The following is a 17806-nucleotide window of genomic DNA, read 5'->3' on the forward strand; positions in this document are numbered from 1 at the left end:
ATAGGTGAGTAAATATTCAGATGCCATTTAGGCTCACAACATCAACACTGCTTTAAGGACTATCACAACCTGGAAAAGCCAGCTGGGGACAGGGTAAGGGACGGAGTCATGCTGAAATCAGTGACCACTGCTCAGAGACCTGGCCTTACCTAGTCCCACCTCTGCCTCTAGGTAGAACGGTATGGACCCGCCCAAGGCGGAAAGATGGGGAATCACCGGAGGGCAACAGCCCATCTCCTCCAAGCCCTTAGTCTCCAGGAAGGGTCTCATCTGCTGTGCCCAGGGCTTCTCCCCAGGGTGTCTGGGCTACTCACCTTCTGGTTCAGCAACGCCTGCACCACGTGGTTGGCAACCTGGGGACAGAAAGCCCCGAGGCAGAGCCATCAGCTGACCCCAGCTTCTGCCAGGAGCAGATGAGCCACATCCTCCCAGTCCCACTGCAGACCCACAGACCTCGTCCAGACAGCGCTCATAAGTCTCCCGCTGGTTTTCGTTGGCCTGGGCAAGTGCCGAGTTCTCTGCCTGCAGGAGTGAGGGAGGAAGAGGGCAAAAAGGTGGCTTTGGGGATTATTCTTCCCCCAGGGCACATTCCTTTTGGGAAATGGGAGGCAACTACAGGGGTGCTAACTACACCCCCACTCCAGCTCTTGGCTGTGAGCAGATTCTCATATGAGGAATCCTGCAGAGGCCAAGGGCAGCAGGAGGGCAGGGCTGACCTGGGATGGTTTTCTATAAACCCCGACCTCAGTCAGTGGCAATGGGGGCTCTGGGGAGACACAGTGGCCAGGTAGACCTGAGGTGGGAGGTGCCCACAGTAACCCTTATTTCCCTGGGAGACGGGCAGAGGAGGCTGTAGGGAGGATGACAGGGCGTTAAGAATGTGGTGAGGGGTGTGGCCTGAGGATCTGCACCCTTATCCCTCAATTCCTGAGCCCTGGGCCATCCAGCCTCTTCCTTCTGTGGCCTCTGACCACCCCCTTTCCTAGAGCCTGCAGAGGCATGAGAGGTAAGGAAGGGAGGTGTTCGGGGGTTAGGACGCTCATCCCTGTGCATGCTTCTTGTCCCCAAGCCATCACTGGGCCGGGGAGCTAAGAGCAAGGAAAGGGCTTCTCAGAGGAGCTTTGCAAAAGAATGTTCTGCCAGCCTCCCGCCTGGCAAAGCAGGCCGAGAGGAAGGCCCGTGGCACCCAAAAACCCGCAGGAAGCTCAGAGGGAGGGGCAGTCCTGCCTCCCCAGGGCTCTGGCTGGCACTGCTGCCCCTACCATGCCCCATGCCGCACCTCCAGCTCCCGCAGTCGGTGCAGAAGCTCCTGGCAGGTGCCCGGCTCCATGCTGCCATCATCACCCTCTCCTGGCCTTGGGTTTCCAGGACCCCCAGCTGGCTGGTCCATGGCCTCCGACATCTGGCCCTGGGAACAAGGAAGAGAAGCCCCGGCAGGCTACTCCAGGGCACGAGGAGGAAGTGAGGAGGAAGAAGACAAAGATGAAACCCTTCAGTCTCCTTGGAGCTTAGGTCAGTGTGACCTATATGCATGACACTGTAACAACTCAGGGCCAGGCTGGGAATCTCCCAGTCACGGTCACGGGGCAGACACACAGATACTCCCCTCGTCTTAAGAACAGAGACCATTGTTTTAGAAAGCCCCACACTCGCACAAGAAACCTGATTTCTCCACTGGGACTGGCCTCAAGCTGGCGCGTCATTCAGCCTCCCTGGGTCTCAGTCCCTCTATTTGTAAAATAACACCAATATCCCCTAATCTCATTCAGTGTTTGCAAACAAAGATTAGGTCTGTGAAAGTGATTTGAAGAAGTTAAAAAACAAAACAAAACACTTAAAACACAAGACTGTTATTACTCATAACAGTAATAATAATTTAAACTAATTTAACAAGTAAGACAACTAGGATTTTGTCCTGGGCATCGGTGGTCCCCTGCCTGGAGCAGGCACATGCTTTAGGTAGTGGAGACAATGGATAAAACCCTGGCTTTGCGGCCAAAAGCCTCTGCCTGGCTCTGCCTAGTATGAACTGGGTGAACGTATGAAAACTGAGCTCATTCATTCACTCAGTCAACCAGATGATCCTCAGTTTCCTAGTTCTGAGAAATGGGCAGAAGAATTCTTCCTCCCTTACAGGGTCATTGTGAGAGTCAAATGTGACCACCTAGGGAACAGCACCCTGAGAACATGACTCAGCACATGTGGAGAATACAGTTGAGCCTGGGGCCTGGCGCCTTTAGCTCTAGCTCTGGCTCCAGTGCTCACTTGCTGGGTTATCCCAGGGCAAGGTCCCGCTCCCTGGGCCTCAGGCTCCTCCTGGACAAAGTGGGAAGTACCCTGCACCCCTCCGAGGCTCTGCTTTCTGGCTCCAGCCTCACTAGGCACCCACTGCCCTGGCAGGAGCTAGGCCCCATCAGATCTGGCTCTTTGTGCACGATGGTCCTTCTGCTGGGGTCTCTTGACACCACCCGCTCCTTTCGACTTGGCCAGCTCCTCCCTATTCATCCTTCAGGGTTCCCAGGCGATGCTCCCGCAAGATTGTACACCAGCCTCCCCCACCAGTCAACTCCATGAGGGCAGGAACACTGCATTTGCCTCCCCATCCAAACTCACACGCCTCCTGGTGGGATCCCTGGCATGTAGGAGACAGACTGATGACTAGACGAAGCTCATGACCACATCCAGCACGGCCAGGGCTCAGACCTGCGTCACACCATGGGATCCTCCCACCCCACCAAACCATTGCCATTGTTGCTAGCTTGAACTGACTAGTCTTCATCTTCCAACTGAGTTCCAATTTCTCTGCTAGAGAAAAATGCTGTTTTTCTTTCATACAAATATTGTGGAGGTTTCCAGTAGATGGGCAACCCTTCCTATTATAAAAGGGTGGAAGCTTGGTCCACCACTGACTACCCCTTGTGCCACTGAAGCCCCCACAAAAGAAAAATGGGGTTGGGCGTGGTGGCTTATGCCTTGTGACCTCAGCACTTTGGGAGGCCAAGGTGGGAGGATGGCTTACGGCTAGGAGTTCAAGCCCAGCCTGGGCAACATACTGAGACCGCATCTACCAAAAGAAAAAAAAAGAAGTGGGAGGATCCCTTGAGCCCTAGAGTTCGAGGCTGCAGTGAGCTGTGATCGCCACTGCACTCAAGCCTGGGCAACAAAGCGAGACCCTGTTTCAAAACAAAAATAAAAAGGCTTGGAGCTTTTGGACTATAGGAGAGAGGGGTCCTCAGCAGCTCACCACGGAGCCATCTGAGCCTTGCTCTCTTATCCGCCACAGTGGAGCCCAGGGGTGCCTCTCCCACCCCCAGCATGCACAGGCCCCAAAGCCCCTCACCTGTCTCTGCCCCCTTACACAGGTGGGCACACTCACTCTAGCATCCAGAACGGTCACCTTGCCTGTGGAGAAAAAAAAAAAAGATGTCAGCCACGCACTTACTGGGCTCCTGCTATGGGCCAGGCACTGGGACATGGGACGAACAGCCAGAGACAGCCCAGCCGCTATGATGCTTCCACTCTATTGGGCGAGGCCGACAATCTACAGCGTTGGGTTGTGATAAGGCACTGAGAGATGACAATTAAGCAGAGATCAGAATGAAGTCCAGATGAAATCCTGAAATGGGAAAGCATTTGGGACAGCAGAAAGAGCCAGTGCAAAGGTCCCCAGCTCTCAGCCAGGAATCATCAGACAACAGAGGAGACTGAACAGTCACACCTAGTGCTTTACAACCTGGTTCTACAATATACATTGTCTTGTCTCGTGCTCAACAGTTAACCACAACAATGTTAAATGCTATTATCAGTGCCTGTGTTTCAGATGAGGAAACCGAGAACAGGAAGTTACACTTGCACACACTGTGTTCATCCAATGTGATGAATAGCAGAGGCGCTTTCTTCCACACCATCCCATCCGGTTCTCCTAACAACCCTGGAAGGGGAGCACCCGCCTGCGGGAGGAGGCCGGCTCTGGGGCAGAGGATATTGCCCAAGTCACATGGCTACTTCACAAAGCACACCAGACAGGCCTAGATTTTCCCACTCCTCTGCACACACCCAAGCTTCACTGTAAGCTCCACAGTAAAACAGACATTTAAGCTCCGTACAGCCCTAGGGCTCCCTGGAGGCTAGAAACTTGGGCTAGAAATCTGACACTAAAGAATCTCTTTTCTCTTTTTCTCACTTGTAAAACAGGGATAAAAACACTTAGCCCAAAGGGTTGTTGAAGGACAAAATGAGATAATATATGTAGAGTGTCTGGCATGAATTCCATAAATGGAGACTTTTCATATCATCACCTGCTGACAGAGGCACAGTGCAAAGCTATGGGGTTGTTGTGGAGCCTGCTGCCACCTTGTCCGTTCACACAGAGGCGACTCCGAGTCCCAGGGCCCTTACCCAGGGGTCTCGGCTATAGGGGCACCTGAAGATCTCAGAATGCTGCTCCGCCCACCCTGCCCTCAGAGGCCTCCTCTCCAACTCCTCCCAGCCGGCCCTCCAGCCCCAGGGCCAGCCTTGCCTTCCCTCTTCTCTTCTGATACCCCAGAAAGAGAAGCAGCTGTATGTTTGGGGGCTGAGATTACAGTGAAAAGAGAGAATGCTTCTTCGTGTGTGTGTGTGTGTGTGTGTGTGTGTGGACACAACAGTGGGAAGGGGACTTCTGAAAACACTTGGAGGAAAAGGAAGACCTGTTTAATACTGATTTTTTTATTTTTTTAAGAGACAGGGGTCTCACCTCACTGCCCAGGCTGGAGTTCAGTGGTACATTCATAGCTCACTGCATCCTTGGCCTCCTGGGCTCAAGTGATCTCCTGCCTTAGCCTCCCAAGTGGCTGGGATGAGAGGCACGAGTCACTGTGCCTGGCCGCTACTGCTTATTGTTAATATTGTATAATAATCTGAAGTTTTTTATTTTAACATCATAAAAATGTATCATATTTAACTTGGTTTGCTCATAACATTATCATGTTTGATAGACTTAGAAATATACAGGCCTGAAAAAAAAATATTTAAGAATTATCCTCCTTCCCACACTCAAATAGGGTGAAACCCAGACAATGTCTCAGGTCACCTCCAGCATCTGACCACTGCCACCCTCACCCACAACTCTGGTCTCTGGGCCACTGTCCTCCCACTGCCTGGAGCCACCTGCCCGTCGGTCCCCAGCGTGTCCCTCAATCCCCTCACCATCAGAGGGGCTGGGGTGTGGCTGAGGTATGTTGTGGAGGAGGAGAAAAAAGTTGGGAGGGTGAGGGAAAGGAATGGGATGAAGAAGGCAGCATCCGGGGTCTGGAAAAGGATAACACTAAGGACTGGGAAACCCTAAGGTTTGTGTTCTTCACAAGAAAGCAACAACAAAACAATGGGTGACAGTGGTTTAGTAGAGTATCTTTTCCTAAAATAATAAAAAAGCATCCAGGTTTAAGAGCAAGGCCAGGCTGTGAGGACTGGCTGCAGACTCTCTATGTGTGCATGCAGCGGTTTTCTGTGCTGAGGACCATGGAGACCCCACACACTCCACAAAGCCAGGCATGGCCCCGATCCACAGCTGAGCCCCTGTGAATCCCAGGCCAGGAGGCCTGAGTCCCACTGAGAATGGGGGAGACCCTCCGATTTATGAGCCAGCCAGTGGCCACAGTTCTTCTCAGTGTGCCCCAGCTGGAGTGGGGCTGGGACTCAGCCCCACTTCGGGAGAAATACTTTCTGGCCTCACAGTGAGGGGGTCTGGGGTCAGCCCAGGATGAGGGGCCTCTTCTGCATCTGCAGGGCAGTCACAGTGGAGGGCAGGGAGCTGTCACGGGGAAGAGACCTGCAGGAAATCTTGGTGGTGGGGAGGAGCACGGGCTGTGAGAGTCGGCCCAGAGTCTGAGTTCAAGATTTCTAAAGAAAACTTCCTGCGTCCTTACCCTTCTCTAGGTAAGGTCAAGATCCAGAGAGAGACCACCACCACCAGCTCCAAATAGAAGCCAAGTCAGGAATGTGGCCCTCTGGAGTCTGGGCTTTCTGCCTGCATCTCATGGGGGATGCCTGCCCAGGCAGGCTTCGCAGTGGTGGTCCCTGCTGCCTCCCCATGGGCTGAGCACCGCCTCCTCCCTCAGGACCCACAGCTCCTGCTCACAGCCCTGAGCTCAGCCCAACCTGGGGCAGGGAAAACCCCAGGCTTAGGGTTTTTGGAATGGCTCTGGTTTCAGACATTCCTCTGGTGGCCCCAACACATCTGGGATGCTGGGTCTGGACACACAGTGCCGGCCAGGCAGGGGCTGGGAACTCTAACTTGAACTGGAGGCTTCTCCCGCCGGAATTGCCAGCGGAGGCCCCTCCATCCGCAAAGGCCTGATTCAGAGGGAGGTGACCTCAGTGCAGGGGGAGGGAGAGAAGGAGGCGGGAGAAGAGCGGAGTCCTCTCTGGCTCGTCCTTCAGAGGGGGTGGGGAAGGGGCCAGTTTTCAGGCAGCCAGGGCCGAGGAAGGGGGAAACTTGCTCTGGGGTCTCTGGGTAACCTGGGCGACCACCATCTCTTCAGCCAAGTCAGTCACGGAGGGCCCCAGCTCTCCCTTCCCCCTTAAAGCCAGGAGGGGACAGGGGCTTTCAGGGCCTCCAGAGAGATCTGACTGTCCTGGCCTTTCAGTTAGCCAGACCAGTCCGTAGCTCCCACCTCCTCTCCAGCAGGGCACAGGCAAGACCCCTCCCTGAACAGAGACCAGGCATGGGAGGAAGGGGCTGGAGAGGCAGGCGGCAGCAAGCCTGTCCTCATTCCCTCACCCCGGCCCTTAGCCAAGGCCTCCTGGCCCCTGGTGAGCCCCTCACTCACCAGCTGTTCCCCCCAGAGTCCTCTAGGGAGAGAAGCCAGGGACCAGGAGTGGGGGAGGGTGGGCAGCTGTAGGAAGGCAGAGATGGAGAGCTCACTTAATCACAGAATCACCCGTAACACCAACTGCTTCCCTCCGCACCCTCCCCAGCTGCTTTCTGGAATCCCTGTTACCCTCCCAGCCCTTTTACCAGTCACACCCAAGAATCCACTTGTAAACAGCAACTTCTGTCCCCACAGCAAACACCCTTTGCAGCCAAGATCAGCCCTGGGCTGCTGAGGAGTGTGTGGAGGGACAGGAGGACTGAGGCCTGGCTCCCAGGGCACTTCTAGCCTGAAAGGGGCCACTTAATCCGTGACCCAAAGCATCTTTCAGCCCTGAGAATTCCAACTGGTCTTCTCCACCTTCAGGGTAAGAGGGCAGACAAGAATTTCCTTCCCTCCTCCTGACAACTGGTACTGGAGACACAATAGCCCTTCTGAGAGGCATCTGTCTTGGAAGGGGCCCCCTACATCCCAACTTCCTTTTCACAGGCACTCTAAGCACCTAAACCACCATGGCGTGGGTTCTTCCAAACTGGCTGCAGGATAGGTCCTCGGCTCTTCCAGGAAGGGAAGAAGGGCAGTCGTGTTATGAGCCCCAAAGGCTTCCAGATTTCAACATCCCTCATCTCCCCTCCCTCAGAGTCCTCCTGCTCCCTGTCCACAGCATAACCCAGTAACAAAAATAGCAGCTGCTGGGGGTGGGGGGAGGGAAGGGGGTGGGGAGAGGGAAGGGGTGCCGACACAATGGGTTTATTTATAGGACCACACACCAGGGACTCTGCAGCCAAGCGGCCCAGGCCCACTCCCAAAAGTCCAGCCCAGGCCATCCTAGCCCAGCCGAGGGTACTGGAAACAGCCTCAGACCGGAAGGCAGAACAGTCTAGCATGGAGTCCAGTTCGAACTCTGCAATTAACTTACATGCTGTGTGACTAGGCACATCATTCCGTCTCCCCGAGATAAGTTTCTTCACACCAAGTGGTTGTTGTTTTGCCACAGTGGTTCCCATAGTGGGGCCTAGGCACCCTGCGGCCCTCTCCAGGGGCTGTAAGGTCAAAGCTGTTTTCCTGATACTACTACTAAGACACTATCTGCCTTTATTACTCTCATTCTCTCCTGAGTGTACAGTGGCATTTTCCAGATACTATGCTGTGTGATACCGCAAAAGACTGAATACCTAAGCAGAGAGGAGAAGCCAGCTTCCTTCTATTAAGTCAGACAGAAGAAATTTGCAAAAATAGAGAACAATGACATTCTTATTATTTGTGTTTTTGGAACACATATAATTATATTTTTAAATAAAATATGTTAACATGTGATGGGTTTATTGCTATTTTTAAACAAATTAATTAAATAACTGTAAGTATAACATATACAAACAAAAGCTCTTCGGGGTCCTCAAGTTTTAAGCATATAGAAGGGTCCTCAGACCAAAAAGTTGGAGTCGTTTTTCTAGAACAGTGCTGTCCAGTAGAACTTTCTGTGATAATGAACATGCTTAGTCTGTACTATCCAATATGGAAGCTATCTATTAGCTACACCTGGCTGCCAAACACTTGAAATGTGGCTAGTCCAACTGAGGAACTGAATTTTACTTTAATTTTAGATAGCCACATGCGAGCTCAAGAAGCTCCCTGGGATTCCTCGACTTGCGTATTCTAGGACAATGCTTCTTTCCACAAGGAGTGGGTGTTGGAAAGGGACTCCTGTCCCCAGGCTTGTGCTTAGGCTCTCTCTCACTCTCTTCCCCCGCACAGAAGGCCAGCTCAGTCCAGCCTGGCAATCCTGCCTGGCTCGAGTAAGAGAGCTGCTCTCTCATTCTGTGCCATGAGTAGCACACACCCTCTCCACTCTCCTATAACTTCTGGCTTACCACCCTCCTTTTCCCCAGAGAATTAAAGCCAGCAGAGGGAAACCCCCTCACACCTCCTGCCGCCACCCTCCCAGGCCCCTCGGAACCCTCCCCACATCCTCATCCACTATTACAGCAGATGAGTTGCCTGCTCCCAGCCAAAGCCGGTCCTGCTTGTCCCAGACTTTCCCCATTTACGTCTTCAGTATCTACCTCCTGAAGAAAGCTTTCCCATCTACCCTTTAAAACTTAAAATCTTTAAATCTTAAAAACAATCTTCTTGCTGGGCACAGTGGCTCACACCTGTAGTCCCAGCTACTTGGGAGGCTGAGGTGGGAGGATCACCTGAGGGACTCCAAGGCTGCAGCGAGCTACGACCCAGCTACTGCTGCACTCCAGCCTGGGCGACAAAGAGGGACCCTTTTTTTTCTCTTAAACAAAAACAACAATCTTTGCTTGACATTTTCCCAGATACTGCCAAATTTTAAAAAATACTCTAGATACTTCAAAGCCAAACTTCTCAAAAAACAAAAAAGAAAATCCCAAAACCATCTTCTCATTCCTCCCTTAACCTGGTCCAACTTCAGCGGTAGCCACCACGATGCTAAATCCAAACAATATTTTTCAGTCCTCATTGCCGTCGCAGGTATAAGACCTCTGTGACCACTTCCTCCTGGACTTTTTTTTAAGCTTTGAGACAGTCCATGTCTCACACAATTCACTCACTGAAAGTGTACAATTCAGTGGTTCTTAGTATACTCAGAGATACGTGCAATCATCACCATGGTTAATTTTAGAACAATTTTATTAGCTTTTATTGTTCCTTTCCTTAACACTGCCCCCTCCCCACCCAGTCACAGGCAACCACTCATCTATTTTCTGTCTCTATTGAGTTCCCTATTCTGGACATTTCATGTGAATTCAATCATATCATTGGTGCCTTTTACGACTGGCTTCTTTCACTTTCCACGATGTTTTCAAGGTTCATCCATGTTGTTGCATGTATCAGTACTCCATTCTTTTTGTTTTGTTTTCATCTTTTTTTTTTTTTTTAGACAGAGTTTCCCTCTTGTTGCCCAGGCTGGAGTGCAGTGGCGTGATCTCGGCTCACTGTAACCTCTGCCGCTCAGGTTCAAGCGATTCTCCTGCCTCAGCCTCCTGAGTAGATGGGACTACAGGCGCCCGCCACCACGCCTGGCTAATTTTTGTATTTTTAGCAGAGACGGGGTTTCACCATGTTGTCCAGGCTGATCTCGAACTCCTGACCTCAGGTGATCCTCCTTCCTTGGCCTCCCACAGTGCTGGCATTACAGGCGTGAGCCACCACACCCAGCCTCCATTCCTTTGTATGGGTGAACAGTGCTCCACTGTATGGGCCAGCCACAGTTTATCCATCCATTCTACTGATGAACATTTGGCTTGTTTTCACTTTTTAGCTATTATGAATATTGCTATGATCATTTATGTAGTTATCCCTTGGCATCCCCAGGGGATTGGATCTAGGTCCCTTGCAAAAACCAAAATCTGAGGATGCTCAAGTCCCTTATATAAAAAATGGTACAGTATTTGCATAAAACCTAAACACTTCCTCTGGTATACTTTATAAATCATCTCCAGGCTTCTTATAATACCTAATACAGTGTAAATGCTATGTAAATAGTTGTTATTGTATTATTGTATTGTATTATTCTTATTTTATGGTTATTTTTTATTTTTTTCCCCCAAATATTTTTGGCCCGCAGTTGGTGGGACCCTGCAAATGTGGATCAGTACACAAGTTTTTGTATAGATGTATGTTTTCCTTTCTCTTGGGTATATACTTAGGAGTATAATTGCTGGGTTATATAATAACTGCAGGTTTAATCATTTGAGGAACTGTCAGATTGTTGCCCAGAGCAGGTGTACCATTTTATAATACCACCAGCAGTGTACGAGGGTTCCAATTTCTCCATACCATCACCACTTATTATTTGATCTGCTGATTCCAGCCACCCAGTAAGTGTGAAGTGAGATTTTATTGTGGTTTGAGTTTGTATCTCCCTGATGACAAATGATGTTAAGCATCTTTGCATGTGCTTATTGGCCATTTGTATCTCTTCCTTGGAAAAATGTTTTTCAAATTTTTGCTGATTTTTAAATCGGGGATTGTGTCTTTTTATTATCTAATTGTGAGAATTCTTTATTTTTATTTTTTATTTTTTTTGAGATGGAGTCTCACTCTGTCACCCAGGCTGGAGTGCAGTGGCACGATTTCAGCTCACTGCCACCTCCGCCTCCTGGGTTCAAGCGATTCTCCTGTCTCAGCCTTCTGAGTACCTGGGATTACAGGCGTGTGCACCACACCTGACTAATTTTTGTATTTTTAGTAGAGATGGGGTTTCACCATGTTGGCCAGGCTGGTCTCCAACTCCTGGCCTCAAGTCAGCTGCCTGCCTCGGCCTCCCAAAGTGCTGGGATTACAGGCATGAGACACTGCGCCCGGCCTACATTTTTTTTTTTAAGAGACAAGATCTGGCTCTATCACTCAGGCCGGAGTGCAGTGCCACAGTCATAGTTTACTGTAACTTCAGACTCCTAGGCTCAAGTGGTTCTCCCACTTCAGCCTCCCAAGTAACTAGGACTACCACAGCTGGCTAATTTTAAAATTTTTTGTAGAGACAGGGTCTTGCCATACTGCCCAGGCTGATCTTGAACTCCTCCAAGTGATCCTCCTGCCTTGGCCTCCCAAAGCACTGGGATTACAGGAATGAGCAACTTTGCCCAGCCTAGTTTTCAGAATTCTTTACATATTTTAGATACAAGTCCTTTATTTTATATTTATATATATATATATGATTTGAAAATATTTTCTTCCAGCCGGGCGCGGTGGCTCAAGCCTGTAATCCCAGCACTTTGGGAGGTCGAGGTGGGCGGATCATGAGGTCAGAAGTTCGAGACCAGCCTGGCCAACATAGTGAAAGCCCGTCTCTACTAAAAATACAAAAAGTTAGCCGGGTGTGGTGGTGTGCGCCTGTAATCCCAGGTATTCAGGAGGCTAAGGCAGGAGAATCGTGTGAACCCAGGAGGTGGAGGTTGCAGTGAGCCGAGATAGCGCCATTGCACTCCAGCCTGGGCGACAGTGTGAGACACCGTCTCAAAAAAAAAAAAAAGAAAGAAAAAGAAAATATTTTCTTCCATTTGTGGGCTGTCTTTTCACTTTCTTGAGGGTATCCACTTCTTCCTGGATGACTTTTCCCTTGCTTATTACATTCCCGTGCTCCTCCCACCCCTCTTCCACCTCTTCTTCTGTGTGCCTATGTGTTACTTTATGTATAAATACGTACTTAAAAAAAAGACATAGTAGCACGTTCTCATGGTTCCACATCTTTCTTTAGCAGAACAATTTTTAGAAAATGAAACTATAGCCTTTATATGGATATTATCAGTTTTTCTATCAATATTCTGTTCCAAGATCCAATCCAGGATTCCACAGGGTACTTGGTCACCCAGTCTCCTTAGTGTCTACAATTCATGACAATCCCTCGACCTTTCCTTACCTTTTATCATCTTAACACTTCTGAAGGGACTGGTCAACATTTTGGAGAATGTCCTCCAATTTGGGTTGTTTGATGTTCTCACTGATTAGACTGAGGTTATATGCTTTGAGAAGAATACCACAGAGGTGATATGCCTTCCCCAGGGCATTATATCTGAGGACACACATGATATCAAGGTTTCTTGTTCCTGGTGATGTTTTAACCTCATCACTTGGTTAGGCAGTATCTATTAATTGGTTTCTCCATTATAAAGTCACTATTTTTCCTTTTGTAATTAAATATTTTGGGGGGCAATATTTTGAGACTATGTAAATATCCTGTTTCTCCTTAAATTTTCACCCAGCAATTTTTTACCAAAATCAGTGGATCCTGCTTGTAGCAATTACTATGGTGTTCTAAAACATAATTTTCAATTTCTTATCTTCCTCCTATATTTATTAATTGCAAGTTTTCAATAAGGAAGAATTGTCCCTTCGTCCCATTTAATCATGTATTTATATTGGTATGGATGAACTGGATATTTATTTTAATCTTTGGGTTATAATCCAATAATATCATCACATTTCATTGCTCAAATTCCAGCTATGGCCATTGGTCATTGAGAATCTTTCAGGTTGGGTCCTTCTTTCAACATGCTTCCTTTTTTTTTTTAAGACAAGTCTTGCCCTGTCGCCCAGGCTGGAGTACAGTGGCATGATCTTGGCTCAAGTGATTCTCATGCCTCAGCCTCCTGAGTAGCTGGGACCACAGGTGTGTGCCGCTACACCTGGTTAATTTTTATATTTTTAGTAGAGATGGGGTTTCACCACGTTGGCCAGGCTGGTTTCCAACCCCTGACCTCAAGAGCTCCACCCACCTGGGCCTCCCAAAGTGCTGGGATTACAGACGTAAGTCACCACACCGGGCCAGTGCTACCTTTTTTTTTTTTTTTTTTTTTTTTAAGCACTCTCTTGCCATAAGATGTTCCTGGCTTATCTTGTATTTTCCTTGCCACAAACACTTTTCCAAGGAGCTCCACCATAGCAACCTTCTAAAACTATAAATCTGATTGTGTTCTTCCCACTTCAAATCTTCCCATGACGTCCTACTGCTTTTGGAAACGACCAAAGCCCTCAACACAACCCTCGAAGCTCTGCCTTTGTCTGGCCCCAGAGCAACTCTTTGGACAAGCTTTCCTGTACTCACGCCGCTTCATTGTTCTATCTTCTTCAAGTGCCTCCTGCAAGATCAGTATTTCCAAATGCAATGCATCATGTTCTTGAACATTCCCTGTGAAGGGGAGGGGACTGCCTATACTGTTAGAAGGGGAGCTCCCCAAGGAGAGGCCCTTCCTTGTATTTCTGCACTCCCTGCCACGCCCTCTGCCAGTGTACCACTCCTACCAACCAGATCAGGCCCTGAGCCACCCTGCCCCCTGCAGAACTGGTGATCTCCTTTCATTCTCATCAGAAAGAAGGTTAGAAAGAAGGGACAGCTAAGAACATACATGGGCTCATCAGGTTCCCCGAAAGACCCCTAACTATCCTCCATCAAATGGCTCTTAGGACCCATAGGACAAACCATACTGAGGGTGAGGAAGGAACATTTTCAGATTTGTCTCTGACCCTTTCAAAGTTCTCAACCCTCTCAAAAAAAAAAAAAGAAAAAAAAAAAAGGCTGGACGCGGCGGCTCACGCTTATAATCCCAGCACTTTGGGAGGCCAAGGTGGGCGGATTATGAGGTCAGGAGTTCGAGTCCAGCCTGACCAACATGATGAAAACCTGCCTTTACTAAAAATACAAAAATTAGCCGGGCGTGGTGGCACGCGCCTGTGATCCCAGCTACTTGGGAGTCTGAGGCAGAAGAATTGCTTGAACCTGGGAGGCGGAGGTTGTGGTGAGCTGAAATCGTGCCACTGCACTCCAGCCCGGGTGACAGAGTAAGAGTCTGTCTCAAAAAAAAAAAAAAGTTCTCAACCCAATCTTAGGCTGCAGTGACTCTCTCTGGCAAATAGTACTAACCTATTCATTCTACAGATATTTCTGGTCTGACAAACTCACTAGGAAATGCAATGCTTGGATATATAGCTGGGGGCAATTCAGAGAAGGGTCAGCTCTTGGGCTTCTTGGAGCTTTCAGTCTATAGGGGACATAAGACATGCAAGAAAAAAAATCAGTAGCCTTTCTATATGTTAACAACGAACTACCTAAAAAAGTACAAAATAGTAAAATATTTGGGAATAAGTTTAACCAAGGAGGTGAAGGATCTCTACACTAAAAACTATAAAACACTGATAAAAGAAATTGACATGAATAACTGGAAAGATGTCCCATGTTCAGGGATTGGAAGAATTAATATTTTTTAAATGTCCATAAATACCCAAAGCAATCTACAGATTCAATGCAATCCCTATCAAGATATCAATTATATTTTTCATAGAAATAGGGAAAAAAAATCCTAAAACTCATATGGAACCATAAAAGACCCCAAACAGCCAAAGCAATACGTCTGACAAAAGAATTACTTTGATAGAGTAAACAATAGAGGTTAAAATCCTCTTATTTCTAGAATATAGGAATTGAACCTACCCCTGAGAATCCAAAATTCTCCGTGCTACCTATCACACCACATCCTAGAGTAAAGCCAGGTAAATAAGCTGAGCAACAGTTTGTTCTTAAGCAAAAGAACAAACTTGGAGGCATCACATTAACTGATTGGAAGAACCTACTAACCTACTACAAAGCTATAGTAATCAAAATAGCATGGTACTGACATAAAAACAGATACTAGATGAATGGTTCAGAATAGAGAGACCAGAAATAAATCCACATGTTTACAGTTAATTGATCACTGACAAAGAAGCCAAGAACACACAACAGGGAAAGGACAGTCTCCTTAGTAATTAGTGTTGAGAAAACTGGATATTCACATGCAGAAGACTGAAATTAGATTGGACCCTCATGTCACACCACATACAAAAATCAACTCAAAATGGATTAAAAACTTAAACCTGGCCGGGCACAGTGCTCATGCCTATCATCCCAGCACTTTGGGAGGCCAAGGCAGGCAGATTACTTGAGGTCACGAGTTTGAGACCAGCCTGGGCAACATGGTGAAACCTCATCTCTACTAAAAATACAAAAATTAGCTGGGTGTGGTGGCTCATGCCTGTAATTCCAGCTACTTGGGAGGCAGAGGCACAGGAATCTCTTGAACCCAGGAGGTAGTGGAGGTAGTGGAGGTTGTAGTAAGCCGAGATCGCGCTGCTGCACTCTGGCCTGGGTGACAGAGCGAGGCTTTGTCTTGGGAAAAAAAAAAAACAGAAAAACCTTAAACCTTACCAGAAACTGTAAAACTACTAGGAGAAAATAAAATACAGGGTAAAAACTCCATGACATTGGTCTGGGCAATGACTTTTTGGATATGACCCCAAAAGCACAGGCAACAAAGGGGATTACATCAAACTAAAAAGCTTCTGCAGAGCAAAGGAAACAGCAGATTAAAGAGACAATCTACAGAATAGGAGAAAATATTTGTAAACCACACATCTCATTCACTCAGGCTGGAGTGCAGGCTGGTTGCAGTGGTGCCATCATGGCTCACTGCAACCTCAAACTCCTGGGCTCAGCTGATCCTCCCACCTCAGCCTCCTGAGTAGCTGGGACTACAGGCATGCATCACCACGCCCAGCTAATTTTTTGGATTTTTTTTGTAGAGACAGACTTTGACCATGTTGCCCAGGCTGGTCTCGAACTCCTGGGCTCAAGCAATCTGCCTGCCTCAGCCTCCCAAAGTGCTGGGATTACAGGAGTGAGCCACTGTGCAGAGCCTGACATTTCTTAAAAGACAGACAAATGGCCAGTGGGTATATGAAAAAATGCTCGATATCACGAATCATCAGGGAAATGTAAATTTAAACCACATTACCTCATACATTTAGAATATTATAAAAAAGACAAAATAATCAGTGTTGGCAAGGATGTGGAGAAAAGGGAACCCTTGTACACCATTGGAGGGAATATAAATTAGTATAGCCACTATGGTAAATAGTATGAAAGTTTCTCAAAAAACTTAAAATAGGCCAGACCCAGTGGCTCACACCTATAATCTTAACACTTTGGGAGGCCAAGGCAGGAGCATCACTTGAGGCCAGGAGTTCAAGACCAGCCTAGACAACACAACAAGACCCTGTATTTAAAAAAAAAAAAAAAAGGCCGGGCGTGGTGGCTCACACCTGTAATCCCAGCACTTTGGGCGGCTGAGGTGGGCAGATCACGAGGTCAGGAGATTGAGACCATCCTATCTCTATTAAAACTACAAAAAATTAGCCGGGCGTGGTGGTGGGTGCCTGTAGTCCCAGCTACCTGGGAGGCTGAGGCAGGAGAATAGCTTGAACCTGGGAGGCAGAGCTTGCAGTGAGCTGAGATTGCGCCACTGCATTCCAGCCTGGGTGACAGTGCAAGTCTCCGCTTCAAAAAAAAAAAAAAAAAATTAAAAACCCTTAAATAGAACTACCATTAAATCAGGATGTTGAAGAGATATCTGCACTCCCATGTTTGTTCATTGTAGTCAAGATATGGAACCAACCTAAGTATCCATCAGTAGATGAATGGATAAAGAAAAGATGCTATATATACATAATAGGACACTATTCAGTCCTAAAAAAGGAAGAAATCCTGTCATTTGCAACAACGTGGATGAATCTGGAGAACATTATGTTACATGAAATAAGCCAGGCCCAGACAAATACCACATGATCTCATATGTGGATTCTAAAAAGTTGAATGCATAGAAGCAGAGGATTGCTTGAGCCCAGGAGTTCAAGACCGGCCTGGGCAACGTAGCAAGACTCTGCCTCAAGGGAAGAAAAGAAAACAGACATGTGAATAGCTGTACTATGAAGGAAGTTCCATAAGAGGAGTCTTTTGAAGAACTTTAAAAATCAGGAGAGAAATATTAAGCTGAAGCTGAAACCGTTTTTCAGAATTGGAGACATCAAGTGAACAGAAGGTAAAGACAGGTGGGGTTTACATACAACGAAAAGGGAAGGGTGTCATTCCACACAGAAGGAAGGGCAGCAACAGAAGTAAGGAGGCAGAAACCTCTGTGTGTATATGGAACCAGAATGATTCAGTGCAGCTGGATCTAAGGACATTTGAAGGTGACGGTTTCCTGCTTCCCTGGCCCATGCCAATAACTAACTCCTCTCCTATCCCATGGCCGAATTAGAGAGTTGGCATCTTTTCAATATCCTGGGCATAACCAGAGACACATGCTGGGCCCCACAGGAGGAACCAAGGCAGAGAGGCTCCTGGAGGCGATGGCAGAGCTGATCACTGAAACATCAGCTATTAGTATTTTCTCCCAGGTCTGAGACAATAGGGCCTGGGAGCCTGCATCTGCAAGGGGAGGAGAGCTGGGCAGATACCCTTCCAGCTCCTAGTGCCCATCCCCCAAACTTTATCTCCTGGCCTTTTTTTTTTTTTTTTGAGATGGAGTTTTGCTCTGTCGCCCAGGCTGGAAGGCAGTGGCGCGATCTCGGCTCATTGCAACCTCCACCTCCAGGGTTCAAGCGATTCTCCTGCCTCA

At 48.1% G+C, this 17806-nt stretch overlaps 1 protein-coding gene across 2 annotated transcripts in view; it reads right to left on the reverse strand.

The window, feature by feature from the left end:
- Window positions 1-17806, reverse strand: part of NCKAP5L (NCK associated protein 5 like) — a 37310-nt gene that overhangs the window by 11460 nt on the left and 8044 nt on the right. Inside the window, exons 2-5 of one of the 2 annotated variants that reach the window (XM_054445542.2) lie at window positions 3341-3402; window positions 1280-1438; window positions 454-522; window positions 315-353 (exon numbers count right to left, since the gene is read on the reverse strand). In XM_054445542.2, the coding sequence (XP_054301517.1) occupies window positions 315-353; window positions 454-522; window positions 1280-1402 (231 nt within the window). In that variant the 5' untranslated portion in view covers window positions 1403-1438; window positions 3341-3402. The remainder of the gene's footprint in view (window positions 1-314; window positions 354-453; window positions 523-1279; window positions 1439-3340; window positions 3403-17806) is intronic. The other variant, XM_054445543.1, reaches the window with a different exon arrangement.

Source organism: Pongo pygmaeus, chromosome 10, assembly GCF_028885625.2.
Source record: "Pongo pygmaeus isolate AG05252 chromosome 10, NHGRI_mPonPyg2-v2.0_pri, whole genome shotgun sequence".
Lineage (NCBI taxonomy): Eukaryota > Metazoa > Chordata > Mammalia > Primates > Hominidae > Pongo > Pongo pygmaeus.